Source organism: Mauremys mutica, chromosome 2 (assembly GCF_020497125.1).
Source record: "Mauremys mutica isolate MM-2020 ecotype Southern chromosome 2, ASM2049712v1, whole genome shotgun sequence".
Classification (NCBI taxonomy): domain Eukaryota; kingdom Metazoa; phylum Chordata; order Testudines; family Geoemydidae; genus Mauremys; species Mauremys mutica.
In genome coordinates, this window is record NC_059073.1 from 290,363,442 (window position 1) to 290,390,849 (window position 27,408).

General features: G+C 49.0%; 1 protein-coding gene across 1 annotated transcript in view; it reads right to left on the minus strand.

The window, feature by feature from the left end:
* Nucleotides 1–24,809, minus strand: part of MYL3 (myosin light chain 3) — a 47,270-nt gene extending 22,461 nt beyond the window's left edge. Inside the window, exons 1-2 of the mRNA XM_045005745.1 lie at nucleotides 24,678–24,809; nucleotides 4,664–4,691 (exon numbers count right to left, since the gene is read on the minus strand). Of these exons, the coding sequence (XP_044861680.1) occupies nucleotides 4,664–4,691; nucleotides 24,678–24,809 (160 nt within the window). The remainder of the gene's footprint in view (nucleotides 1–4,663; nucleotides 4,692–24,677) is intronic.
* Nucleotides 24,810–27,408: the final 2,599 nt, after the last annotated feature.

A 27,408-nucleotide genomic window follows, 5' to 3' on the forward strand; every position in this document is an offset into this window, starting at 1 on the left:
TCCGTTTCCCCGTCTCTGTATTTCTCCTCTGTCCTGGGCACTCTTCATTTCAGGGCTCTTCCCCACCCCGTCCCTCTGGTCTCTCCTCTCCCTGCAGTAGCAGGATGAGCGGCAGTAACCGCACTCCACTCCACGGGAGGCGAAACTCATTAGAACGCCTCCTCTCGGTCTCCCTCTGCCTGCTGCAAAATCAAACCGACTAGGGTGCTCTCATCAGTTTCTTGCTGCAGACAACTCCTTACGCAAAGGGAAAAGGGGCCAGGCATCGCCTTTGATGAAGCTCGTAGGCTGAGCCCAGAAGGGAGCAGGGAAAGACCAGGGCTTGATCTAAAGCTCATTGAAATCAATGGAAAGGCACCCACTGCCAATAACTTCAGGGCTGCAGTCCACAATGAGGGTCAGGAAGGAATTGCACCAAGGACGGGCAGTATTTTCAGCTCATGTGATGCCTTTACTGCCCAGTGCTTCTGCTGACAGTACCCTCGCAGCACCCGCACCGCGTTATGCAGAAGCGTCACGAGTGGAGTTGGCGTTGGCTGGGATTTGGTGTCCTGTAGTGTTCTGCCTCCCCTCAGTAACTCACACTCTTGCTGACGCAGTGCTGGAGGGGTGTGTGGTGCTTTATGGCTGCATGGGCTGACATGTTCTCTGCCTGCGGGTCCCACTTTGAGACTGTCACTAAATAATATGGCAAACATGGATTCTCAGCTCTGCCCGGTAGCCTGTGGGTGCAACTGCTGGGGCGGGGGTTGCGAAGGAGATGGGAATGGTTCCCTGATTCCAGGGATGGTCTATAGCATTCTCAGGGCTACTTCAAAATACACCATCTATCTCTGGTCTCCAGAGGTTCTCTTCTGGCTGAAGGTCAGCAGAGTACAGCAGTCCTCCAGCCATGCCCTCTCCTCTACCCTCCCCTATACCAAGGGCCATTGGGGCAGTGGAAGGGGACAAACATAGGAGCCAACAAGGGACTATCCCACCTTAGGGGATTCTCCTTTTAGCGGCGATCCAGCTGTTTTCCAACCCCTTTGTGCCACTGAAATGGTGCAAGGGGGCCGGCTTGCAGCTCAGAATGCGGCCCTGTCAGCTCAGCATTTGCTCACGCACAACCCTGGATCCCAGCCGCTGTGTTCAGTGAGATGGGAACTGTTGGCCGAGACCTGGGGCGTTTCGCTTACCCTTTGTGGAAAGCTCTCTGGGACATGATTCGGTGCAGCATCTCATCGGGAGCAGAGTGGCTGTGTGTGTCAAGCCACACAGTCTGGACCCCAGAAACGGATGCCCCTGGAATCTCTAGTCATTTTTTTTAAATGATCTATAATTGTCAGAAGGGAAACTGAGGCACGGGGTGGTTAAATTACTTTCCCAAGGCCATGCAGTACATCAGTGGCAGAACCTCTGGCTCAAGACAAAAGGCATGAATCCAGTACATCGTGGATCAGAAAAACCCTCCAAAGTAAGAAACCTATCCTCCTTCCCTTCAACCAGCCTGTGGTCCCCTAGCCAGAGGGGAGGTTTCCCTGTGCCGAGAAGCAGTTTGTCAGCTCTACCTTTCAAGCATTTGAGAACTTGTTAAAAACCCCATCAGACGCTCAACCACAAAACATCAATTATGTCTAAACAAACCGACACGTCGGGTGCGGAGCTACTGGCAGCCAGCTACAGCATGTGGTATTTGCAGCACCGCATGAGATCAGCTTCCGCATCGCTTTCTGGGACCGGGGTGACCAGCTAGGAAATTGAACTTGACATTTTCCTTCGCATGAAATAAATTAAAATAAAATAAATGCCCTGAGTTCCATTATGTAGCTGCAACAGATTAAATCCAAATTGAACTCAGGGAAAAGTTTTGAAAGGCAAAGAAGGGCTGGTTGTTGGGTTTTTTTTTTTTAAAAGAAAGGACATATGGTTAGATCGGGTGATTTTTATTCTTTCTCATTGGGGCACTTGTGTTGTCCTTAATGTAATAAATCTGCTTTGCATGTCTGTAATCCGAACGATGTGTGATTTGCTATTGCAGAGCCATTTGGGAATGTGTCTTAATTTCATCAAGGAGGAAATTAAAGGGCCCTTCCCCTCAGTGGATTGTGCAGCATGTCTCCATGGGCAGGCATGATAAGAACAGGGTGGACACGGCTCAGGGATCAAGTGCTGTGAGACGGAGGAGGAGATGTGCATAGCTTATGAGAAAGAAAGAGTTGGTCATTGTGGGGTAAACAAGCTCTGCTCATCCAGGTGGGTGTGGGGTCAGGAGATACACCTCATCCAAAGGGACAAACAATGGTGCTAAAAAACCCACTTACTGTTCTGAAGGAACAGCCATGTGGAAAGTCTTTGTTCCCCTCTGCAGCATCCCCGTGTGACCAAGCGTCACCAGGCCAACCATGTGGCCAAGTACCATCAATGATCACTTCTCCAGACTCCACCAGGGGGCTCGCCTCACCCCTGCTTTACATGCTAGATGGTGACTTGCCCAAGGAAGTCAGTCTCTCTTGCAGCCCTGCAGGGTCTGCCCAGATCTTGAGTCCAGCAGCACAGGGGCCAGAAGGTGATATGTCCCTGCCCAGAACAAGGAGGGGGAGGGGCACTGGTAGAGCCTTGGTTCTGTCTCTCCTCTTCACAGGTTGGAGCAGCTGAGATGGCCTGGGGTGGAGGGATGTTGTAAATTGCTTCTGAAATAGACCACTACTCTCCCCACCACGTAGCAAGGCACCAATGTGCTAGACACTGTACATACATACAGCCAGGGGACTGCTGTGGAAAGATCTGGACCCAAACAAAATTAGCCATCAAAGTGAGGAAGAGAAAAAGGAGAGAGGGACATTTCAACAATTGTTTGCTACACAGGCCTAGTCTACACTACAAAGTTATGCCAGCACAGCTATGTCAGCAAGGAGTGTGAAAAAAAATCACACACAGCCCAGCCGATATAGCTATGCTGGCAAAACCTGCCGTGTAGACTCAACTAGGCCATACCTACAGGATGAGGTGGGGTGGCCCTCTGTCCTGGGAAGCAGTGACTCTGACAAAGGTTTGGAGGACATGATGGATAATCAGCTGAACATAAGCGTCAACTGTGACTGAGGGTGTGTCTACATTGCTTTTAGACACCCGCCGCTGGCCTGTGCCAGCTGATTTGGTCTAAGGGGCTCGGCTAAGGGGCTCTTCAACTGCAATGGTACGGGCCAGCCATGGGTTTTTAATTGCAGCAGCGACATACCCACTCTGACCAAAAGAGCTAATTCAATTCTGGGATGCATAAGCCGGGGAATCTCAAATAGGAGTGGAGATGTGATTTTACCTCTGTATTTGGCCCTGGTGCAACCGCTGCTGGAGCGGTGTGTCCAGTTCTGGTGCCCACAATTCAAGAAGGATGTTGATAAATTGGAGAGAATTCAGAGAATGATTAAAGGATGAAACACATGCCTTATAGTGCTAGACTCAAGGAGCTCAATTTACCTTACCAAACAGAAGGATAAAGCGTGACTTGATTACTGTCTATAAATGCCTAGATGGGGAACAAATATTCAGTCTAGCAGAGAAAGGTCTAACACAATCCAATGACTGGAAGTTGAAGCTAGACAAATTCAAACTGGAAGTAAGGCATAACTTTTTATTAGTGAGAGTAATTAACCATTGGAGCAATTTACCAAGAGTCAAGGGTCCTTCCATGGATGCAGGGGACTTGACTAGATGACCTCTCGAAATCCCTTCCAGTCCTATGATTCTATGGTGGATTCTCCATCACTGGCTATTTTAAAATCAAGATTGGATGTTTTCCTAAAAGACCTACTCTAAGAATTATTTTGGGGAAATTCTATGGCCTGTGTTGCACAGGAGACCAGACTAAGATGATCACAATGCTCTCCTCTGTCCTTGGAATCTATGAATCTATGGCGAGAAAGTGCTAAAGTTGTATGGGGAGGTGGTGTAGCCATGCCAGCACGTCTGTTGGCTTACACTGCATCTCCACTAGGGGCCTCTGCAGGCATAGCTATACCGGCAAAGGCTCCATAGTGTAGACAAGCCCTAAGAAACATGACCACTGACATCACTTACTGTGGCTGAAATTAGTGAAACTACCTCAGTTTACACCAGCTGAGGATCTGGTCCAAGAAGTGAAATTAGGGACAACTCTATTTTGCTTAAGCACAGAGAAAACCACAGTTGTGATGTGTCTTTTACTCCATTGGAGTACGCACCCACTATTAGGTTCTGCACCCCAGCTTTTAGAGAGAACTTGCCAGGCCAGAGCATTTATTTGTTGTCATGGAATTCGCCCAGCTGGACTGCAGGCATTATATGGTAGAAGCATGTTAGAAAGCTGGGGTGATATGACAGTTTGTTCAGTGACTACGGCACTGGCTGGGAACTTGAGATAGTGAGATTCTATTCCCCACTCTGTCTGTTCCCTCCCTCCCACGCCCATTGTCTGTCTTGTCTATTTATCCAGTAAGGGGCAGGGATTGTCTCTTTCTATGTGTTTGTACAGGGCCTAGCACAGTAAGGCCCCGAACTCAGTTGAGGCCACCAGGTGCTACCATACCACAAATAGCAAAGCCGTTAATTAAGTATCCTCTTTGTCAAGTGAATTATGAGCTCCAGAAGCTGTGTTCATTCCGCCCACCGCCACCGCCAGGAAAGAGATGCAAATCCTCCTCACCTTCAATCTGATCGTGTGTGAATTCAAGCTGAAAGAGAGCAACAAAAAAGCCACAGATTAGCTCCTGTGCTGGTGTACCTCAGGGGTTGTGATCTCGGACGTATGGTGCTGGCCACTGCTGGAGAAAGGCTACTTGGCTAGGTTGACCCCTGGTCTGATCCAGTCTGGCATTTCCAATGGGCCTATGGAAACCCTCAATGTGAAATAGGATGAGGGAAATAGGGCCCCACCACTATCAACCCAGCACCTTTCTCTGCTTTGTTTCTGATCAAGGATTGCTTTTTTTTTAAAATTGAAAATATGTCCCATTTTCACTCGGATGGATAGAAATCAAAATTTGAAAATCTGGCCACTTAGTTAGGTGACTCAATCAGCGCTGAAAATCTGGCCATAATGCCCAAAGCTAGACACTGACTAAATGATTTCTCTAGTCACTGCTCTTTGCCTCAGTTTCCCCATCTGTAAAATGTGGATAATGACACTGACCTCTTTTGTAAAGTACTCTGAGATCTACAGATGAAAAGCACTAAAAAGATCTAGGGATTATTCTCAAGGTAACTTTTCTTTCCCAAGGACAATATTTTACACCCACTATTACTTGTGAGTGAACCACGGTGATTGTTTTAGCATTACGCTGTTATTTGGAAAGAGTTCAGCTTTCACTAGTGTTTTATCTGCCAGCCATTGTGTTTTTTAGCCCTTTGGGGCAAGGACAGTTACTGATTATATGTTTGTACAGCACCTAGCACAATTAACTCCATGTGGTTGTGGCCTTTGTTTGTGTGTGTGTGTGTGTGTAGGGAGTTCTGGGCTCTCATCCTAGCTTGGCTGCTGATTCATTGCATGGACTTCTGCAAATCTCTCACACTTCTTGTTGCCTCGTCCTCCCGCGCCTGTAAAACAGGGATGATGACTAGAGCACTGTGCGGAACTATTTTTTTAATCCCATTCCTGTCCCGCCCCGCGATACCCACTCCCACTTGCACTGGCATTGTTTCTTGCATTCTTATCCACTCCCACACGCAAAAACCTTAGATCCTGCAAAGCCTACACGAGAGACAGATCTACTATGCTCCTTAAAAAAAACAATCAAACAAAAACCGATCGGTTAATATAGTACATAGATAAACAGAATTCAAACACAATTTTTACCACTCAAAGAATTAACCAAATCTTGCTTAAACCATTTATTGATATAGAGTTTTCCTGTAACTTGTCACAGTCTTGTTTTTTATGCCCACCCAATCCCACCCACAGCAAAGAACATTTTACATTTTAGCCGCTCCCGCTATTACGGCAGCGGGTTCTGCAGGACCCGGGGGATCCCAGTCCCGCTGCAGGTCTCTGATGGTGCCTTGAATGCAAGGGGACTGGACTGGATGACCTCTCGAGATCCCTTCCAGTTCTGTGATTATATTCTATGATTCTATGGGGACTTTTGTTGCACAGTGTTGTTGTGAATCTTCATTCATTTATTTCCACAATGATTGGAAGGTTGTGCACTGGATCCTTAAACCATCACCGCTCGATTGACTTCAGTGGAACATCTCTGGGTTACACCAGGTGGGGATCTGGCCCTCGTGTTAAACACGATGATTAGTGCCCTGCCTTGTGAGATATTGTCCAGTTTTCTGAGCAATGGCACAGAAGTATTTTATCACTGAATCAGAACGGATTAGAGATGAGTGGAAGCCAATCAGATCATCCAGGCTGTCCTCAGGCCAGTGCAGGATTGTTTCCTAGAGTGCATTTTATCCAATATCCAGTTTTGCCCAGTTCCAATATCTCAAGTGATGCGGATCCAGCACTCCCCAGGGGAGAGTATTCCACAGCCTAAAATAGCTCAGTGATTTTTACACCTCTATCTCAATCAAGCAGAAGGTTACTAGGAAATAAGTCCTATTAATAAAACTGTGCCAGTGCTAAACTGGCATTTATTAGGGTATTACAGGAAAGCATTTAAACAGTGCAAACAAGGAGTCCCCAAAATGGAACCAATGCATTTCTCTTCTACGGCAGGCTAAGGAATTATAATGTTAATAATGAGGTTCTTAACTAACCGGGGCAGGGGATGGGTTGGAAAGAGGAAGATACTTTTTCACAGGAGCCCAGTTTAGGGATTAGAAATGCTGAGGATGGGAAGAGGCCTGGAAACCCATCAAGGTCTGTATCATGGTGATGAGGTGGCATTCATGCCCTGCAAGATTTTTTCCACTATTTAAAGCTATTAACACACATTGTGCTGGGCAGCAAAACCCACAAACCCATCGGTTTGTGCACAGAGCTATTCCCTTGCATGCAAAAGCCTACAGTGCCCAGGTGATGCCTTTATTAGTGTCAGGTCATGTTCCCTGGTTCAGTAGTCCATGAGCTCTGGTCCCATCTGCTTCTTGAAATTCTTTCGGATCTGTGAATACCTGAGGTTCTCCATTGCATAATCCATACAAAAGAGGATGGAGAGAGAGAAATGTGTGTAGGCAGGGGAGGGAGATAGATAGATAGATAGATAAAGTGTGTGTATGGTGTAGATATAGAGGTGTGTATGGGGATGGATGGATAAATTAGATAGATACTCAGGCTGCTCTTAATACTAAGGATAAGTATTATTGTCTGCAGTGACCTCTTTAACCTTCTTACCAACCCCCATCTGCCTCAATGCTCCTTTCCACCTGCTGAACCTACTCCAAACCCTCTCATAAATGTTCTGCTCTGAATTCCCCCCTTGCTGGTCAACCCCCACCCCCACTAACCCTTTCTCCTCCAAGTCCCCACGCCCTCTTCTCTCTTTCCCAGTCATTGAATCCTCCCGATCCCCTCTTCCCCTGGAAGGCAAATGGGAACCCGCTCTGGGTCCCAGGAGTTCCTGGGCTTGCTAAAAGAATAGGGCTTGGCTGGAGCAAGATATCTTGAGAGTTGCTTGACTGGGGTGGCCCAGGAATGGCCTGTTGTTTGGACTAAGTGCCCTTCCTGATTATCGCTAGTCACGTCTTCTGTAGTCATTGTGGAGCACAGAAACTCCCCAGGGATCCCCACGCAGCTTCTATGACTCGCAGCAGCCCATGTGGAGTGACTTGCCTCAGGCCCTGACAGAGCTAGGAACAAAACCCTGGTCTCCTAACCCTGCACTGTAATCTTAGCCTATTCTTCCTCTCCTCAGGCGTCAGCTGGTCTTCTGAGATCTATCCTCATTAACTGGGTTTCCTGAGTCCCTCTGTCCACATTACATGGTAGGTGATGTATCACCGTTGTCTGGCTTGTTATTCCACCACTTATACTCATGGTCCTGGTACAGATTAAGGCCCAGATCCTCAAAAGCCTTTGGCAGTTAGGAGCCTAAATACCTTTGAGGATCTCGGCCAACTTCCTGTGTTTGGGGCAACCACTGGGGCACTGTGCTGGGAAGAAGGGAGGTAGGGCCAGGTCAGGGCTTTAGCCTGCAAAGATCCGGACAGGATCTGCCATGCCAGGAACCTCTCCTTTCCAAGCTGCACTCTCAGACCCTTCTCCTCTCTCAGCCTGTTGAGAAGCTAGATGGGAGAGGCTGTCTGCATGGGAAGCAGTGGCTCACTGAAGTTCTGGCAGGGGTCTCATTGTTGCTTCATGCAGAGACCAGTGCTCTCAGGTGAGGAGGAAGCATAAGGCTCTCTACTTCCTGTGTGAGAAGCTGCCGGAGGTTGTGGCGAAGGCTAGGGAGACGGAAGAGAACAGTGCTGCTGCTGGGACTAGGGTCTGACTGGTTGGCTGGTCTTGCTTAGAGACAGGGCCGGCTTTAGGAAGTGCGGGGCCCAATTCGAACAGTTTCGACAGGGCCTCGGCAGGGATGACTATTAAAAAAAAAATGTAAAAAAACCACATGGGGCTTGTACTCACTGGGCGGCGCTCCGACTCTTCGGCAGCACTTCAGCGGCGGGTCCTTCACTCGTTCCAGGTGTGTTCGGTGGCACTGAAGGACCCACCGCCAAAGACCCAGAGCAAGTGAAGGACTCAGCGCCGAAGTGCCGACAAAGACCTGGAGCGCCGCCACGTGAGTAAAAATTAAAAAGGCGAATCTAGCCAGGGAAAGGATTCTCACTGGGCGTGGGGCCCTCTTAGGCGCGGGGCCCGATTCAGGGGAATTGGTGCAATTGGCCTAAAGCCGGCCCTGCTTAGAGAAGGGCCCAAGCTACAAGACGTAGCTACAGGTCTGCTCAGGGGCAGGGTTTCGTTGCGGGCCCATCTCTTGTAGGGGAAACGAATTCCGTCTTCTGAAAAATGTCAACATGGCCACATTTGTTTTTGTTTCCACATCGGAAGGAGCCTAGCCCTAGCGAAAATGTTCATGAAACCACAATGAGAGCCCCACCCTGTGAGAGCCACTAGCGCAGCGGGGAGCACGCTCTCCCTGATTCAGAGCAAGCTCTTGAACTTGGGTTAGGTTAGGGCCTTCAGCTGAGCTGTGGGAACCCGGGTTCTGGGCTATTGGCTATAATGGGGCAGGCCAGAGATTCTACTTTGGACCTGAGAAGCCTTCCTGACATTTCTGTTGACACTGATACATTTTCACAAAAAGTAGCGGTTTTGACAAATTGACACTCTCCGATGGAATAAGCATTACTGTGAAAAATTCCCAACCCGCTCTAATCTCTAGCTTGCAGCCACTAGAAGAGAAATCCACACACCCTCAGGGTGTTAAGGGCTAAACCTAGCAGCCCATGGGGAACATAAGTCTCCAGTGCTCAATCACCATTTCTCCAGGGCCGCCAACCAAAGAGGAACATGGACCACATGTTCACACTTTAGTCTCTCCTTTACTATTGGTGCTTTGGTCCCAGCCTGCGGCCAATCCACCCAGAGGTCTTCGGATGACTGATGAAGAGCAACCCGCCTTGACAGGGGACGGCCATCCCCAGCCTCCTCCTTGCTAGCATTCTTTTTCAGAAGAGAGTTTTCGAGGGCCTGGGGTCACTCTTTGTTCTTTTAAACGCTAAGCCAAGTTGGCAGGGAAGCTTCAGTCTGTAAAGCGATAGCCTCTTTCTTTGATTGAGAACATGTTCCTTTTCCATAGCATGGGGAATTCTGAGGCATCAGCAGGAGAATTAGCTCCGCTTTGGAGAAACTGAGACAGTTTCTGGCAATGTTCGGCACCAGAAATGTAAAACATTTTAGCCTGATTCTTCCCCTTCAGCAACATGAGCTTGGATTCTCTGACCACTTATTGAAGGCTGGCTCACCTCCTTTCCCCGCCACCCCCCACACCACAAGCCTTGCAGCAGATGTTTGTTCAGATGTTCTTAACCAGCAAAGTAATATGAAAAATTAAAAACACCCTTGGATAAATGGCAGGAGAAGTCAAATGTTGTGTGCACTGGCTGCTTAAAGGAGAAGACCATAAAGGGCTGGCCTGGGTAGTTGGTGTGTTGCAGGGATTACCCTGTAGCTGGGACCCCAAGGGTATGTCTACACAGCAACTAGACACCCTTGGCTGGGCTGTACCGGTCAACTCAGTATCGCGGGGCTGTTTCATTGCTGTGTAGACGTGTGGGCTCGGGGCTGAAGACCCCACTCTAGGACTCTACCAGGTGGGTGGGTCCCAGAGCCCAGATGTCTACACAGCAATGAAACAGCCCAAGCTGGAGTCATCTGGTGCAGGTCAGCCAGAGTTTTTCCTTTGCTGTGTAGACATACCCCAAGAGTGAATTCTGGCTGACTCAGAATTTCCATACAGTCACATAGCAGAGGTCCAGGACTGACTGGGCTATAGAGTCCAAAATATCTTCTCACCCCTAAAGACAGTCCTCTCAGACACAGCCATGTTGTTTTTCCACAGCTCCAGTCCCATATAAAACAATAAAAAGGTTTAAATGCTCACTAAATGTACCAGGAAAATTGCTCATCTTTTGCAGTAGGCCAATGTCCCTTCCAACTCTTCAGCAAGAGTCAGGGCTTCCCCTTGGACAGAAGGGCCTGACCCTTCTCTGAATCAAAATGAAGCTCCTGGGTCTGTTTAAACTCAACCTTTTATACCCAAAGCCCTCTCTTTGTCTCCTGGTCTCTGGAAAAGAGAGGAAACCAGTTCCTTGCCCTGCCCTGAGAGTCAAGCTGTATAGATAGGCATGGGATTCCAGGAACCCACAAATACACATCACCTGTATTGATACAAAAAGTCTATGACTGTTATACAACTCATCACAGAATCACAGACTTTAAGGTCAGAAGGGACCATTATGATCATCTAGCCTGACCTCCTGCACAATGCAGGCCACAGAATCTCACCCATCCACTCCTGTATAAAAACCCCTAACCTAGGTCTGAGCTATTGAAGTCCTCAAATCGTGGTTTAAAGACTTCAAGGTGCAGAGAATCCTCCAGCAAGTGACCCGTGCCCCACACTACAGAGGAAGGTGAAAACCCCCCAGGGCCTTTGCCAATCTTCCCTGGAGGAAAATTCCTTTCTGACCCAAATATGGTGATCAGCTAAACCCTGAGCATGTGGGCAAGAATCACCAGCCAGCACCCAGGAAAGAATTCTCTGTAGTAACTCAGATCCCACCCCATCTAACATCCCATCACAGGCCATTGGGAATACTTACTGCTAATAGTCAAAGACTCATACTGCCTGGTCCATCTCAATATAATGGCTTTTTGAGGTTTTCATGCTTTCAATGTCAAATACAACATGGTCCCCAAAGATACTGACGGTGCTTGCAATATATGTCACAATCATAGAATCGAAGGACAGGAAGGGATCTTGAAAAGTCATCTAGTCCAGCCCCTTGCACTCAGGACAGGACTAAGTATTATCTAGACCGTCCCTGACAGATATTTGTCTAGCCTACTCGTGACCCCATGACACTGTGGTGAAAATCCCACAGCGCTGTCATTATGATTATAACCGGCAGGTCGTAACAGTTTTAGTTAGGCATGTAACGACTCACTCGTACGCCATAGGTGGTCCAAAATGGAGTCCTCCATGTGGCGTGGACAGAGATCATTTGTCCGGTTATAAACTAGACACGTCTTTTGGGGTGTTTTTTTCCCTGTCTGGATGTGGGTTTGTCAGGGCAGGGGATGCCATAATGGAGAGTGCGCCACTCTGCCCCTGCCTGCGTGACCTCAGGCACACCATACATGCGAGGTCATGCCGGTGGGGGCGGCGCAGTGAGCTCTTCAAAGTGACATCCCCCAAGAGGCATGACCTCACATGCACCATGTGTATGAGGCCACGCTGAGGGAGGCAAGGTCACACTAGCCGGGGCAGGTTCATACCATTCCTGAAAGTACCAGAATGTCTAGTATTCCAGGAATGTGTGAGTGGCCACCCTAGCGGCCTGACCGTGCGCATATGGTGTGTGAGGTCATGCTGTGCCGAGGTTTGTTCTACAAAATGGTGTCCTCCATGGAGGCCAAACGGATTTGTGCCGTGGGCCAGATCTGGTCGGCAGGCCACCAGTTGGACAACAGCCAGCCAGTCGGCCATGCAGGACATACAGTGCTTGCCTGGCATACATAGATGCCTCCCCATCGCCATCATGGCCCCACCAGTCTGACTTCCTGATGCTGCAATGAAGGCCTCCTGATACTGTGACACAAATGTCCCAACAGTGCAACCTACACTGGAATGGTGCAACATGCCCCTGAGGATCCAGGCTCCTTGTAGGTTGAATACGTGCCTTTGTACCTGACGGTATTAGAATTCCAGCCGTGTAAACCATATCTAGCCAGCTAGAAATGTCACACTGCCTGCTGTGCTGTGTAACTGGGTCCATGAATAATTAGGGTCACTCTGGCTCTTCCAAAGAATCGCTGCAATAAAGAATTGACACTAGAGAGAGCTCTGGTTTTGTTTCAGAGCTGGCAGTCAACCTACATGCCTCTCCCGAAATAATCACCCTGGAATTCAGCCATGGTCTTAATGGGCCAAATTGATCCCCTGAGCAAATCATCACATCGATGGATCTGCCCCCAGGGCACAATTGGACCCATTACTGTAATTTATTATTGTCCTACAGCGGACACTCTTCATTGCAAGCTGACAAACATTGTGTTCTGAGGGTTCTTTGCAATCCCAACTGTTCCAGACACTTAGCCTGGATCGAGGCATTTGCTAAAAAAAATGGGAAGCTCAGATGAAGTTTTCTGCTTAGTATTGTTGGAAATGTCAAAATTTCGATGCATTTTTTTTTCATCAAAATTTCAAATTATCAAAAGGAAGGGGGATCAAAAATTCTCTTCCCACACACTTGACCCATGGCCCAGCTGCTTTGCAGCTGAACTAGACGGGGGTCGCAGCTGCAGTGCTGAACCCAGATCCAAACCTTTCCACAGCCCACAGGTGCTTGGATCCAAGTATTTGGTTCAGCCCATTAGAGCATCCAGGCTTGAAGCTTGAAGCCAGATGGGTGTGTTCAAACTTTAGCAGCGTTAATGAGGTGTGGACCATGACTGGTCCAGGCTGTTTAGTGAATCTGGGAGTTAGGAGCCAGAGAGAACTCCACAGTTTGTCTGGGTCCAGCAGCCTCATAAAGAATGCCCATTGCATTCATACAGCTGGGTCTGTCCCTTTTCTACCTCAAAGGATGCAAATCATTCAGATGAATGGATTGTGGGTCAAAAATCTTGGGAAATCCACTCTCTTGCCAGGTTTCGACCCCTAAACCAAGTGAATAATCTGCAATATTGCCTGTATTTTTCTTTCAGTTTGGGCTCAAACCTGTCATTCAAAATGAAACTCAGGATGAGGAAGTGTCCAAATCCAGACAGATCCAAGTCCCAAAATATGTGCTGATGGGAAACCTGAGACTTTCAACCTTAGCCATAAATCCTGAGGGGGTTTGCAACTCAAGTATGTTTCCTTACCAATGTTTTGTCCCCACGTCCATTGTACACACACTAGTTTGCTATTGTAAGGTCGCGTCTAAGCACAGTTGTGTCTTTGTAGGGTTCTCTCTGGAGGGCATGGATCAGCATTCACGTTTCACTCCCCATCAGAACCTGGCCTGGGGAAGCTAATGATCCAACCAGACGACCAAATTTGGTGATGAATCCTGGTCACATGCCACCTGAGGCACGTTGCGCAGCAGCTAATAAGGAGGGTTCTCTCTAGACATTGTTTTGTTATGGTAGGGTTGCACACAGGCACTGTTTTGTTCCCAAAGGGTCAGTAATAAGCACCGCTTTGGTGTCCCAGGGCTGGTCGTAGGCATGGCTTTGTTATGATAGTGTTGTCTGTGAGTGTCTGTGTAGCAGGGTGGTCACCAGCTCCTGGCCTGGAAGGAGTTAAAAGCCAGCCCTTGGAGAGTACTGGCTGGGCTGGGCTGGGAGGCAGCCTCAGATGTGGCCACACCCCAAACAGACTCAGCTGGCCCTATAAAAGCCAGGGAAGCCAGGGGGCAGACACACAGTCTCTCCTAGCTGTAGAGGGAGACAGGCCTGGTTGCAGGGAGCTAGAGAAGGTACCTGGAGTGGAGCAGGGCTGGGGGAAGACTAAGGGAGCTGAGGAGCTCCGGCCTGGAAACCCGCCAGGCTGCGGCCTAGTAGAAGGCCAAACAGGTAGTGGGGTTGCCGGGGACAGCCTAAGGCTAGGCAGAGGCAGCAGGTCCAAACCCAACCTTGCCTGTGATGAGTGGCTGGCACTGCAGTCTGTCCCCGGGAATGGGGGCTAGTTGGCGACAGGCAGTAGCCTGACACTGAGGTGAGGTGGGGATAGGAGGGGGTGTTCCCTGGGGAGGGGAGACCCTGAGAGTGAGAGGTTACTGCCAGGGGGCAGCACCCCAGATAACAGGGCACCGGAGTCCAGGGAGGGATAGGGGGGCCTAGCGGCAGTGGGACACCGGCCTGCAGAGGGTGCTCCGGAGGCTGGATGAGCTTATTCCCAAGACACCAGCAGGAGGCGCCGCAGGGGTGAGTCCCGCACCGTTGCAGTCTGACTGATGGTGGCATTATTATAGGACTATCTACATGTGCTCATGCACATCAGTGCTTGCAGGCTCAGCTGGCTGTCTCAGGGGAGAGATCAGGGACTGAACGCCATCATCACGTCTCAGCGCGATCCCGCCCTGCACATGAGTGGGGTGAGGTGGGGGGAAGCTTGCCCCTGTTTTAGGGCTGGCGAGAGGCCTCCTCTCTCCAAGGCGATCATGCCATCACCTCCCCCCAGCTCTGTATTTATGTGCCATTAGCACCCCGCCCAAACTGCAACCATAAAGGGCCATATCCTCCATGGGTGTAAATCAGCACAGCTCCATTGACATCAATGGGCCATATCCTCCATGGGTGTAAATCAGCACAGCACCATTGACATCAATGGGCCAGAGCCTCCATGGGTGTAAATCAGCACAGCTCCATTGACATCAATGGGCCATATCCTCCATGGGTGTAAATCAGCACAGCTCCATTGACATCAATGGGCCAGAGCCTCCATGGGTGTAAATCAGCACAGCTCCATTGACATCAATGGGCCAGAGCCTCCATGGGTGTAAATCAGCACATCTGCATTGAGATCAAGGGACTGTATCATCCACTGGTGTAAATCAGTGTAGCTTCATTAGACTCAATAGGCTGGGTTCTCAGCTGGTGCAAATCAGCACAGCTCCACTAAAGCTAATGGGCCAAATCTGCAGATGGTGAAAGCGGGTGTCGCTCCCTTGAAGTCGGTAGCTCCTGGATATGGACAGATTTGGGGAATTCAAGAACTCTATGCCGATTTTCACCAGCCGAGGATCTGGTCCTGAGTGCAGAGAGACGCCATAAGTGAATGCGTCTGAATCTTCCTCGGGCACTATTATTAGCAATGATAACACCCGGCTCCCTGTACGTGACCATTTGGTACATGATTCTAGGAAGCAGCCATCTCATCCAGGAGAACTTGGCTCCTGGATGACCGCATACCCTTGGCATACCTTAACGCTTTCAGTTTAAATTTAGTTCCTCTGACGCCCGCTCCTTGTGATTCGGAGTACAGGCCGGATAGAGAGAGCAGGGAACAATGCCTTATAAGATGTCTGCCTCCAGCATGAGATGAAATTACACTCGGGAAGGGATTTTGCTCAGGAATAATTCTATCGCGGGCTTGTGGTTGCATTGTCCCTCTGGCCATATGGCTTCACTTTCCTTTCCCAGGTTTCTTTCCAAGCCTCTAAACTTGCCAGCATAAAAAAAAGAGAAAGGCTTGCCGAGTGTGCTTCCTGGCTCTGGCCCAGATTTGTAGCATGACCTTGGGCATGTCTCTTGACTTTTCTGAGCCTCCAGTCCCCGCTTGTCAGATAGGATTAATACCTCTCTAGCGCTCCTTCGAGTGTTCATTTCCTGCCATTGCAAGGGTCCCATGCACTGGCGCAGCTCAGTCCCTCCTGTTCTCTGCCTGTGGCACATAATAATCTAGTCTTCTGTGGATCTCATTTCCATTGCTGGGTATTGTGTGGAGGAGCCAGGTGGTGGGCGTCAGACTAGATGGTCTGGTGGGCCCACCTGGACTTAAACTCGATGACTATGACATAGTGCTAACCATAGGGGGAGGCAGTGTGGCCCTGTGACTACACCACTGACCTGGGATACCAGAGGTCTGGGTTCTGCTGCTGGATGATTTTAGGCAAGTCCTGTCCTGTCCCCCTGTGACTCAGTTTCCCCATCCATAAAACAGGGTAATGCTACTGGGAGCTTTGAGATCTACAGATGAAAAGCCAGCGTTGGTATTATCCCCATTTTACACGAGGAACTGAAGCAGAGAGAGGCTAAGTGACTCGTCCGAGGTCATACAGAAACTCTGTGGCAGAGTCAGGACTTGAACTCACATCTTGCTCTACTGTTCCAACCAACAGGCCGGCCTTTTTCCACATACGAATATACCTCCATTGTCTGGCTGGTCTACTTAGATTGTAAACTCTTGGGCTCAGGGGTTGTGTCTTAGTGAGGGCTCAGTTGTGAATCCAAGTGATCTCTCTCCTGCCATCCATCCATCTCCACCCTCTGACAAACAGAGGCTAGGGACACCATTCCTTACCCATCCTGGCTAATAGCTGTTAATGGACTCCATGAATTTATCTAGTTCTCTTTTAAACGCTGTTATAGTCCTGGCCTTCACAACCTCCTCAGGCAAGGAGTTCCACAGGTTGACTGTGCGCTGTGTGAAGAAGAACTTCCTTTTATTTGTTTTAAACCTGCTGCCCATTAATTTCATTTGGTGGCCCCTAGTTCTTATATTATGGGAACAAGTAAATAACGTTTCCTTATTCACTTTCTCCACACCACTCATGATTTTATAGACCTCAATCATATCCCCCCTTAGTCTACTCTTTTCCAAGCCGAAAAGTCCCAGGCTCTTCAATCTCTCCTCACATGGGACTAGGGTGACCAGACATCAAATGTGAAAAATCGGGACAGGGTGTGGAGGGTAATAGGACCCTATATAAGAAAAAGACCCCAAAATCGGGACTGTCCCTATAAAATTGGGACATCTGGTCACCTTACATGGGACCCAATGAGAAATCAAAGGGCATAAGAAAGGAGCCCCTTTAAGCCCATGTATATCTGCCTGCATTGCCACAGCTTGGAGGGAGATAGCGGCCAATGGTAGGCAGGGAGTGGGTGGACCCTAGGCTCTGACCCCCTAATGCGGGGTCAATAAGCTGTGCCACGAAAGGGACTGATATATGGTACTCTCCGAGTCACATTTCAGTCCCTTTAGGTTTTTCTGGTTTATGGGTGAAATAAATACTCCATGCCTACAGGATGGCTTTTGAGTCACTTGGGGAAAGTGTAGCACTTTGGCTCCAGCCCCCTGCATGCACTTAGTTGTGCGTTTAACTTAAATTTAATAGAACAGTTATTGCACATTAAACAAATAGCGATTATAACCACATTGATTGAGGTTTAGCAGCTATGTGAGAAATGCAGCTCTTATTACAGAGTTGCTCGGTCTCCAGAGTGTGCTTTTAATAACTCTCCGCTCATCGAGACACACCGTGGTTGGGTGTTTAAAAGAATCGACAGGGGAGGGCCAAGGTACGGGAGGGCTAGTGGATAGGGCACCGGACTGGGAATCAGGAGACCTTGGTAAAATTCGCAAGTCAGGTAAAAATTGCCCATGTGACCTGAGGTAAGATGCTTAAGCTCCTCTGTTCCTCCATTCCTTATCTGCGAACTGGGCGTAAAACTTCCCTACACTTGTAATGACCGTGAGGTGCTCAGATATTACAGTGATGAGATTAGCTAAACATGCAACTAGAGAGCAAATAAGATACTTTGTTGGTGCAAATCCGGGTCGCTCCAATCTCAAGGTATACTAGCTGAAGCACAGTGCTAGTCCCCAATCTTCTTACTGGTATCGATAACATTTGTAACTCTGCAGACTACAGTAGCAAAGATAACACTAAATAACCCTCATCCTTCAAAGCACCATCAACTAGCCTGCGAGGGTCAGGAAGGCATTCTACTCTATCCCCCAAGTACATTGATGACTAGAGCTAACTGGTTGCATTCTCAGCTAGTGTAAATCAGGGTAGCTCCATTGAAAATAAAGGCCATATCCTCAGCTAGTGTAAACCAATACTGAAATCAGTAGGCTGGATTTTCAGATAGTATAGCTTCTCTGAAGCTAACCATTGACTTCAATAAGACCTGGATGGGGCCATGGATGCACACCAGGTCCTTTGCAGGAGCAGAGTTTGAGCATTATTAGACATGGGTTATCGTTAGAATAATTACACCAGTGTCCTGATCCGGACACAGCTCTATCCCCGCGCTCCTGCTTTACTGAACATTCCTGTTTTGACTAGAACCTTAAAAGCCACAGGCCTCATCTGGCTGACACCACCTTGGCAATGCAGTGGGAGCAATCTCAGCACATCCTGACTGAGCTCAGACAACAACTTTAAAGCAAAACCTGAAAAAAAAAGATTTACAAACAGGGGGCATCTATAATGCTAATGCTTAGAGCTGTGCAAAACTGTTGTGCCAAACTGAGATGCCAGGTGAGACTCTGAAAGCAGGTAATACTCACTCACCTCTGAGTTTCATTACACAGCTAAAATTCAAGCTAGAGACTATGATGGTGAGAATCATGAGAGAGAGAGAGCGCGCGAAATGGGTACCTATGGAGATGATAGATAATTAGGTGTATTGATGGACATGTATGTAAGGGGATAGATGGATGGACAGGTATGCTTAGGGATAGATAGATATGGTGTATGGGGATGGATAGATATGGTGTATGGGGATGGATAGATATGGTGCATGGGGATAGCTAGATAGAGGGGGTGTATGGGGATGGATAGATATGGTGCGTGGGGATAGCTAGATAGAGGGGGTGTATGGGGATGGATAGATATGGTGCGTGGGGATAGCTAGATAGAGGGGGTGTATGGGGATAGATAGATATGGTGCGTGGGGCTAGCTAGATAGAGGGGGTGTATGGGGATGGATAGATATGATGAGTGGGGATAGCTAGATAGAGGGGGTGTATGCGGATAGATAGATATGGTGCGTGGGGATAGCTAGATAGAGGGGGTGCGTGGGGATAGATAGATATGGTGTATGGGGATAGATAGATATGGTGTGTGGGGATAGATAGATAGAGGGGGTGTATGGGGATAGATAGATATGGTGCATGGGGATAGCTAGATGGAGAGGGTGTATGCGGATAGATAGATATGGTGCGTGGGGATAGCTAGATAGAGGGGGTGCGTGGGGATAGATAGATATGGTGTGTGGGGATAGATAGATAGAGGGGGTGTATGGGGATAGCTAGATATGGTGCGTGGGGATAGATGGGGGGGTGTATGGGGATTAGATAGGTAGATGTGTTTGGCTAGTTTTGTGGTAGTTTGGGCCAGGAGTTGCACAGTGCCAAGTCCAGTTTTAAGCAACCCAGGGTCTGCTTTCAAAGAGCCCCCAGCTTGAGTTTTGAATGTGCTCAGGCCTGAGTTTCCTGCGGTTCCATAACCTGGACTGAATTAGGGTAAACGGTGAAAAACATGTGACACTTGGAGGGGTCCCAGAGTGGCTCTAATCTCCTGGGTCCCAATATAGTTCCTTAACCACAAACCCTTTCTTCCGCTTGACTTTCTGATCCTTCGATCTGCCCTTCTGTATCTAACCTGGCAGCTCTCCTGTCCCTATTTCCCCCTCACTAGCTTTCAAAACCAGTTCCTTCTGGGAATACCCCTAAACATTGGGCCTGTTTGTGCTCCAAGAACTGGAGCAAGTTCTGGTGACTCAAGCCCCATCTCTACTTAGAAGGAAAGTGCTCGATCTTCCCCCCTTTCTTACTCGAGTAACCCCCGAGGGACTGTCAGGTCCAGGCCAGTGCTACTGCATACACTTGTTTCCTAGAGTCCAAATACCACCCGCCGCATCAGACAGTGACCAACTCCTGCAGTTAGTTGCCAGATTCAAGTCAACCCAAGGCAGCTGCTCAGAAGGGAGAGGGGGAAAAAGGTGCTTTCTCCGAAGATTAAAAGCCCACCAGTGCCCAGCCTGATGGAGGACAGTCTGTACCTCTGACGTTACAGGCGCTGCGATAAATAAAGGTGTGAACAAAAGAGCAAAGCTGCCTTTAGAACTGTCCCATGACTGTCTGGTGTTTCAATTATCTTTGCTGCTGGGATCCATCCGTAAGCGCCAGAGTAAATTACTAATAGGGTATTCGAAGCATGGCATGGGCTGTATTGCATACATAAAACAGATCCAGTCTTGGCAACAGGCTCCTGAATGCTGAGGGAGAACCGGCTGGAGGTAATTGAAGACAACAGCCCTTCGCCGCAGAGGAGGCTTGTGAGAGGAAACAGAGATTGTGTTGACAGGCCAGATCTGGATCCCTCTTGCTGAGATGCCCCCTCCCTGGGTGTGTATGCTGTGTGCAACATCACACTTTCCTGCCTCCTGTTACAGAAAGGGGACACAGCGCGGGGGGGAGAAAGACCCTTCCATTTATAGAAGACGAGCAGAGGGGAGGCAGGCCTCAGCTGTGGTGTATCCCAAGGGTGGCTGCTGGATCCTAATAGAACACGGTCTGCCTCTCCTCTGCTACCCTGCCAGGGGACAGCACGGGCTCTCCGAATGCTCTCCAGGCCTGTGACCTGAACCCATGCCTTTGAGAATTGGTAGGGATCTCATATTCCCTGTCACCTGCTGCAATATATAGGTAATAATAATTAGAGATATACCAATCTCCTAGAACTGGAAGGGACCTTGAAAGGTCATTGAGTCCAGCCTCCTGCCTTCACTAGCAGGACCAATTTTTTGCCCCAGATCCCTAAGTGGCCTTCTCAAGGATTGAACTCACAACCCTGGGTTTAGCAGGCCAATGCTCAAACAACTGAGCTATCCCTTCCCCACTGAGCTTTACTCCTTCAGGGCTGCAGTAGTCCCAGAGCCTTAAAATCCTTCCTTTCCTGCCAAAAGAGGAGGGGAGCTTTTTAACCAGAAACTCAAGGTGTGCAATCTGCAAGGCAAGAAATCCCTGCAGGAGAGGTGGGCTTTCAAGGTTCTAGGATGGTAGGTGCCCAGTGAAAAAAACCATGCTCATCCCGTCTCCAAGACACGTACGTTCATGAATATTGTTACGATGGGCGTATGGAATGGAGACATCTGACCAAGCTTCTGGAATGGTGACTCTTAGCTCAGCCCTTCTAGCTCCCTGCGTAGACCTAGTTGGTGTTGGTCCTGCTTTGAGCAGGGAATTGCACTAGATGATCTCCTGAGGTCTCTTCCAACCCTAATCTTCTATGACCTACTGCACTTGGTCTTCGGACTCCAAACCCCCTGGACTCTTCACAGGCACCACTCTGGGGCCAAATCCTGCCTCAATTTATGCCCTGTGCAATCCAGGGGTGCAGAATGCAGGACAAAATTTGCCCCCCTCCTACATTAGGAGCACGCTACCGGGAATGAAGGCAGTTCGTGCCATGTGTATAAAGAACCCAATGTTCTGGCTCCAGAACGTCTGAAGAACAATTCATCCTTCAGGGGCGGGAGGCTCAGGCGCAGATTTATCAGTGCCAAGAGACTGTGCAGAAAGTTCATGGTATTGGTCACAATGAGACAAAATCCAGGGAAGGGCTTATGTTCTTCATGGGCCCAGTCCAATGCCCACCGAAGTAGACAGAAACCTTTCCACTGACTTCAATGTGCTTTTGATCCCGCTAATGTCCTTTATAGTACCAAAGTGTCAGACCAAATCCTGCGCTCCCATCCACCACTACAGCTCCCGAATCACTCCATTGACTTAAATGGAATTACTCCAGATTTCATAGAATCATAGAATCTCAGGGTTGGAAGGGACCTCAGGAGGTCATCTAGTCCAACCCCCTGCTCATAGCAGGACCACTAATGTAACAGAGACAAGAATATAGGGCCTGATCCTGAACTCATTGAAGTCAACTGCAAAAGTCCCATTCATTTCTGGAGTGCAAAATCAGGCTTTTAGTCCATTATTTATTAAGATAGAATCTAGAGGTAGAAAAGGTCATTTATCTCTGGCCCCAAGAATCAGAGTAGCTACGCTCCCTGCTGTGCATTTACTAATGTTTAGCCAGTCTAGTTCTAAACGTGCCAAGTAATGGTTTTCAATTGGTTCCCGTGGAGCCCATCCCACAGACGGATAGATCTCACCACTGGGAAGTTTTTACATTTCCCCACAAAAAAAATGGCCTTTTTCCCTTTTATAAAATATGTTGTATTTGAAAATTCTGGTCTGGGAGGATGAAAGATCATTCCCATGGAGAAAAGGTGCAGCATATTTGTTTTAAAATGAAAAATCTGCCCCTTTGGAAAACTAGTAGCATGAAACTGTGTTCAGATGTTATGAAAAGTTGGTGAATTTTAAAAATATATATATTTTTGAATGTAGTGATGCCCATCTCTCTAGCCTACTAATATGGCTTTCATTACTGTAGAATCTGAGTGCCTTGCAACCTTTAATGTATTGAGGATCAGAACGCATCATGAGGTAGGCCGGTGCGGTTATCCCCATTGTAGAGATGGGGAACTGAGGTACAGAGAGGCTAAGTGACTTGTCCAAGGTCCCAGAGGAAATCTGTGGCAGAGCATGGACTGGAACCTACCCCTCCCAAGTCCTAGGCTAGACCCATAACCACTATCATTAGAGTCCTTTTATGCCTGTTTGTCCTCTCTCTTACTAGGAGGCTATAGATCTCCTCTTCCTGGTCCGCCATTTGCAGACTATGTCATGTCTGGGGCCCTTGCTATGTGAAAGAAACCAGAGGAGGTCCCAGCCCAGCTCTTCCTTTCTCGGAAACCCTCAGCTGGAATGTGGGGGTGACAATCTCTCTGGGGGGCAAAGCACCCGCCATGTTCTGCTACTCTGCCTGTGGGCCTTGCTCTGAGCTGAACGAGCACCCCACGTAGGCAGCAGAGTGACCCATTCATGCCCTTTGGCGTTCCCCGGTTCTTTTATTTGCCTTGACTTTTTAACTAGCAGGAAAGGCTGCTGGGGGTATTACCATCCCCCCCCCCCACCACACACACACAATGTCCCAGAGAAGCTGGGTGTAAATCAGCATGGTGTAAATCAGCATGGCTCCATTGACCTCAGTCAAACTATGCCAATGTGCAACAGCTGAGGGTCTGGCCCCATGAACTTTGTACCCTAGCTGAGGATCTGACTCCATTCTCCATTCAATGGAGTGACACCAGTTTACACCAGCTGAGAGGCTGTTCTGCTGCAGGTTTCTTTGCCCCCTCTCTCCCCGGCCTTACCCATTTTATCACCGTTGCCTTAAAATCTTCTGCTTGTCCTAAATGCAGACAGTCCTCAGGACACTTCCCGAGCAACAAGTTGGATCATTATGAAAGCAATGGGCCAGATCCTCAGCGGTTGCACCTTGGCATCGTTTTAAATCAGTCTGTGGAAATATTCTGATTTACACCACCTGAGGATCAGGCTCATGTTCCCACCAGAGTTCGCTGTATGAAAGGCCACGGTGGGTCCTTCATTTCCTGGCTCAAAAGCAAACCCTTTGCAAAAAGCAGACAGACCTGCCACTGCCTGATGGCCTCCGTCTGTTGCGTAGCCTTTAACGCGCAAAGGGTGTGAGAAAGTGATTCCTAAAGACATCTAGGGGGTGTCTGAATTTCAATGCGGCCCAGAAAGAGCGAAGTGTAAATGTAGCTGCCCCGTCTTCAAATATTTCTTTCGTTAATTTTGTATGAATCGATGGGGCAAACCCTCTGGTAATTCACCTCGGACACTGACATTTGGATACGTTCTTGCTCTCTTTCTCAGTCTGGGCGAGATCCTCAGCTCATGTAAACAGCCACAGCTGAAGTCAAAGCAGCGACACTGATTTACACCAGCTGAACATCTGGCCCTCTCTGTGCTATATAGGAAAGGAAATACACACCAACACAGGCATATGACCACGACTTAACCAAATTCTCAAGGGATCAAGAGTATCAGCCGTGTAACAGAGATGATCTGAGAAAGGTAGAATGGAATTAGGTTCATTGCACTTGGTTATCCTTCGGGGCAGTCCCTTAAGGCAGCAGGATGCTCAGCATGCATGGACTTTCGCCCGGGTTTCTCTCCGCATACCTAGCATACGTGCACACTGAGGTTTCATCCGCCACTGTGTTATGCTGCTCTTAGAACCCGTGGGTGGCTTTACTCGCTTGCTTTCAGGCAAACAAGTATTTTTTTATTGGCACTGCAAAGCCCGCTGCGTTAGAGTTCCCATCCCCATGTGGAAAGGCGGAAGGGATGGATTTGCCTCTAACCGTGCCTGCTGGGGGAAGAGGATCAAACGGAACCCGTGTCAAGTGGAGTTCAGCCCTCAGCTTTTCTCTTGGGAAAAGAGAAGCCCAGGGAGGTTGATTTCGTTGCTCAACTGCAGATTTGACTCCAAGAGCTGGCCCAAGGGCACAGCCCCTTTGCTGCCCACCTCCCGCAGCGGGACCCGGCCAAGTGACAAAGGGTAACTCCAGAGAGGCTCGGCCCTAACCTCATAATGCCCAGACGGCAACAACCCTGCTCCAAACAGCCCTGGCCGCTCCTCCTGCGCTAGGTCGAAAAGATACCTACTTTGATGTTAGCTGGGTCAAACGGGATTTCCTTGGGCGGCTCCGGCTCTGGTGGTGGCGCTGGCTTAGGTGCTGCCTTCGGTTCCTCTTTCTTTGGTTCGGGCTTCTTTGGTTCAGGCTTCTTGGGGGGCATGTTGCTTTTTCGCTTGTTTTAAAAAGAGGGGGGGAAAAGAGACGGAGAGGGAGCGAGAGAGACAGAGCAGAGGTGGCTGCTCAAGGATAAAGCAGAGCACAAGTCACTCCTCCAGCAGAGGTCTTTATCCCTGCCGGTCCCTTAATGTCACACATTGTGTCATTCACCCAGCCCATCACATGCCAGGGCCCACAATAGGGGCACTGCTATAAAAGGACAAGACAGTTACCCTGCTATTTTAGAGCGGTCGGTTATGGCATTGTTATGAATTAGCACTTAAATGGAAAGAGAGTTTAGGGATTTTAGGCATGAGGTTGGAGCTTGGTCAAATTTTTCCGGGGAAGGGGTGTGTGTAGGGGAGGGGGGGAGCGGATTGCACTGCAGGTTCCAATCTCTTTGTTCTATGTCCACTGGACTGTGCCTGGTACCTTTAAAGTTCACCTACTGCTGAGTGACCAGCCCTTCCAGCAGTGACGGAGCTCTGAGCCTTTGCTGTACCGTACTTAGCTGATTGTCAGTCTTAGTTCCCATCTGAGACAAGAACAGTCTCAATTTTAGACGTCAGCTCTCTGATTCCTAAGAGAGGATAAGGCACAACGGGTCTGCCACACTGCAGTTAGACACCCATGGGCCAGCTGACTCGGGCTTGGGCTGCTTAACTGCAGTACAGACCTTGGGCTCGGGCTGCAGCCTGAACTCTGGGACCCTCCCACCCTGCAGGGTCCTAGAGGCAGGACTCCAGCCCGAGCCCAAACGTCTACACAGCAGTTAAACGGCCCCATGGCCTGAGCCCGAGTCAGCTGGCACGGGCCAGCCGCGGGTGTCTAATTGCAGTGTGGACAGACCCTAAGGCCCCTGGCACCATACACACAGGCCTCTCCCAAGCAGGGCCGGCTCCAGACCCCAGCGCGCCAAGCGCGTGCTTGGGGCAGCATGCTGCGGGGGGCGCTCTGCCAGTTGCCGGGAGGGTGGCACGCGGCTCTGGTGGAGCATCCGCAGGCACGCCTGCGGCAGGTCCACCGGAACCGCGGGATCGGCGAGCGGCAGAGCGCCCCCTGCGGCGTGCCGCCGTGCTTGGGGCGGTGAAATTGCTAGAGCCGGCCCTGCTCCCAAGGGAGATTAAAGGAGCCAAGGTGGCCGGATATGTAGCCAGCATCCTTTATACAGCAGAACACAGCTATGCGCATGTGCACAAGCATTCACACTCTAGTGCGATACCAAAAGTCTCTGTAGAAAGAAGGGTTTGACCATAGTGGCTGCGATTTCCGAAACTGCCTTAGGGACTCGACCAATGAGTTCCCATTAAAATCAATAGGATCTGTGTGCCCAGTTTCCCAGGGAAGCTTTGATAATGTCAGCTTTTGTTCTGATTAAAAAAACCTCACCACCATCAACGTAGGGACTAGGGCAGCCTGACTTTTTTCAAAATATCACCGTTTTTCAAGCATTCCTAGAAATGACACAATTTCCCCAGTTCAAAATCTACAATGTACTGGGAGTGTCCCCAGTATTTCAGAGGAACAGCAGTTCCAGCAATATTCTCTTGTGCTCTGTCATTCTTTCTGGGTTAATGCAACATTCAGGGGTCCCATCATGCAAGCCCCTATGGGACCTATATTCATTTATGTTTGACGTCATTGGTAGCTTACGGGCTCTGTCCATCTGTCTGTCTCCACCTGTTGTCTCACTTGTACTTAGTTTTTAAGCTCTTTGGGCCACAGACCGTCTTTTTGTCCTGTGTTTGGACAGTGCCTAGCACAAAGGAGACCTGCTCCATGACTAGAGCTGGTAGGTGCCCTGGTAGTACAAATGATAAACAATAATACTATGTTTACTTGTGTGTCTTGAAAAACCACAATTGTCCATTATGTGTTGTCCAGCCAGAATTTCCCTCCTGTAAACCAAGGTGGATGTGAAAATAACCCAGATGCTTGGTTTGCTTTTCTAGCCTGATGTTCAGTTTCATTCTGTGTTCTGCTGGCTAGTCACTGATTTCCAGAGATCTCTAGTGAGCTGTGGATTATTAGAGATGAAGATCATTTTTTTGAGAAGTAGCTTCAAGTTACTATGCTGGCTCTTACTCAGGACACTGCCTCACCCTAAGTATATGGAGGTATACCTAGCTCAAAGAGCTGGAATAGACTTTAGAAGGTCATCAAGTCCAGTCCCCTGCTTTCATGAGCAGGATGAGGTACCATCCCTGTCAGATTTTTGCCCCTAGATGGCCCCCTGAAGGATTGAACTCACAACCTTAGGTTTAGGAGGCCAAAGCTCAAACCACTGAGCTATCCCTCCTCTGCTTGTAAGGAAGGCAGAAAGGATTAAAGCTCCTATTTGGCATTTTGGAGGCGGCCAGTCCATAGGCCTCAGAATCTACCGGCCAGTGAGCACACTGAAATGATACGTACCAACAGCCCCTGCCAAATGGAAGGTCGTCTGCTCTTCGGCAATCTTAGATTCAATGCCAACAAGAGTTGCACGCCCGGCGGGCATCTCACATTTCTTTCTGCTCTATTTGGTCCTGCCAGAGCTCCCGTCTGCAGTTGTCTCTGCTCAGGCACGAGCCAGGTGAAACACGAAGTGCGAGAAGCGCTGAGGG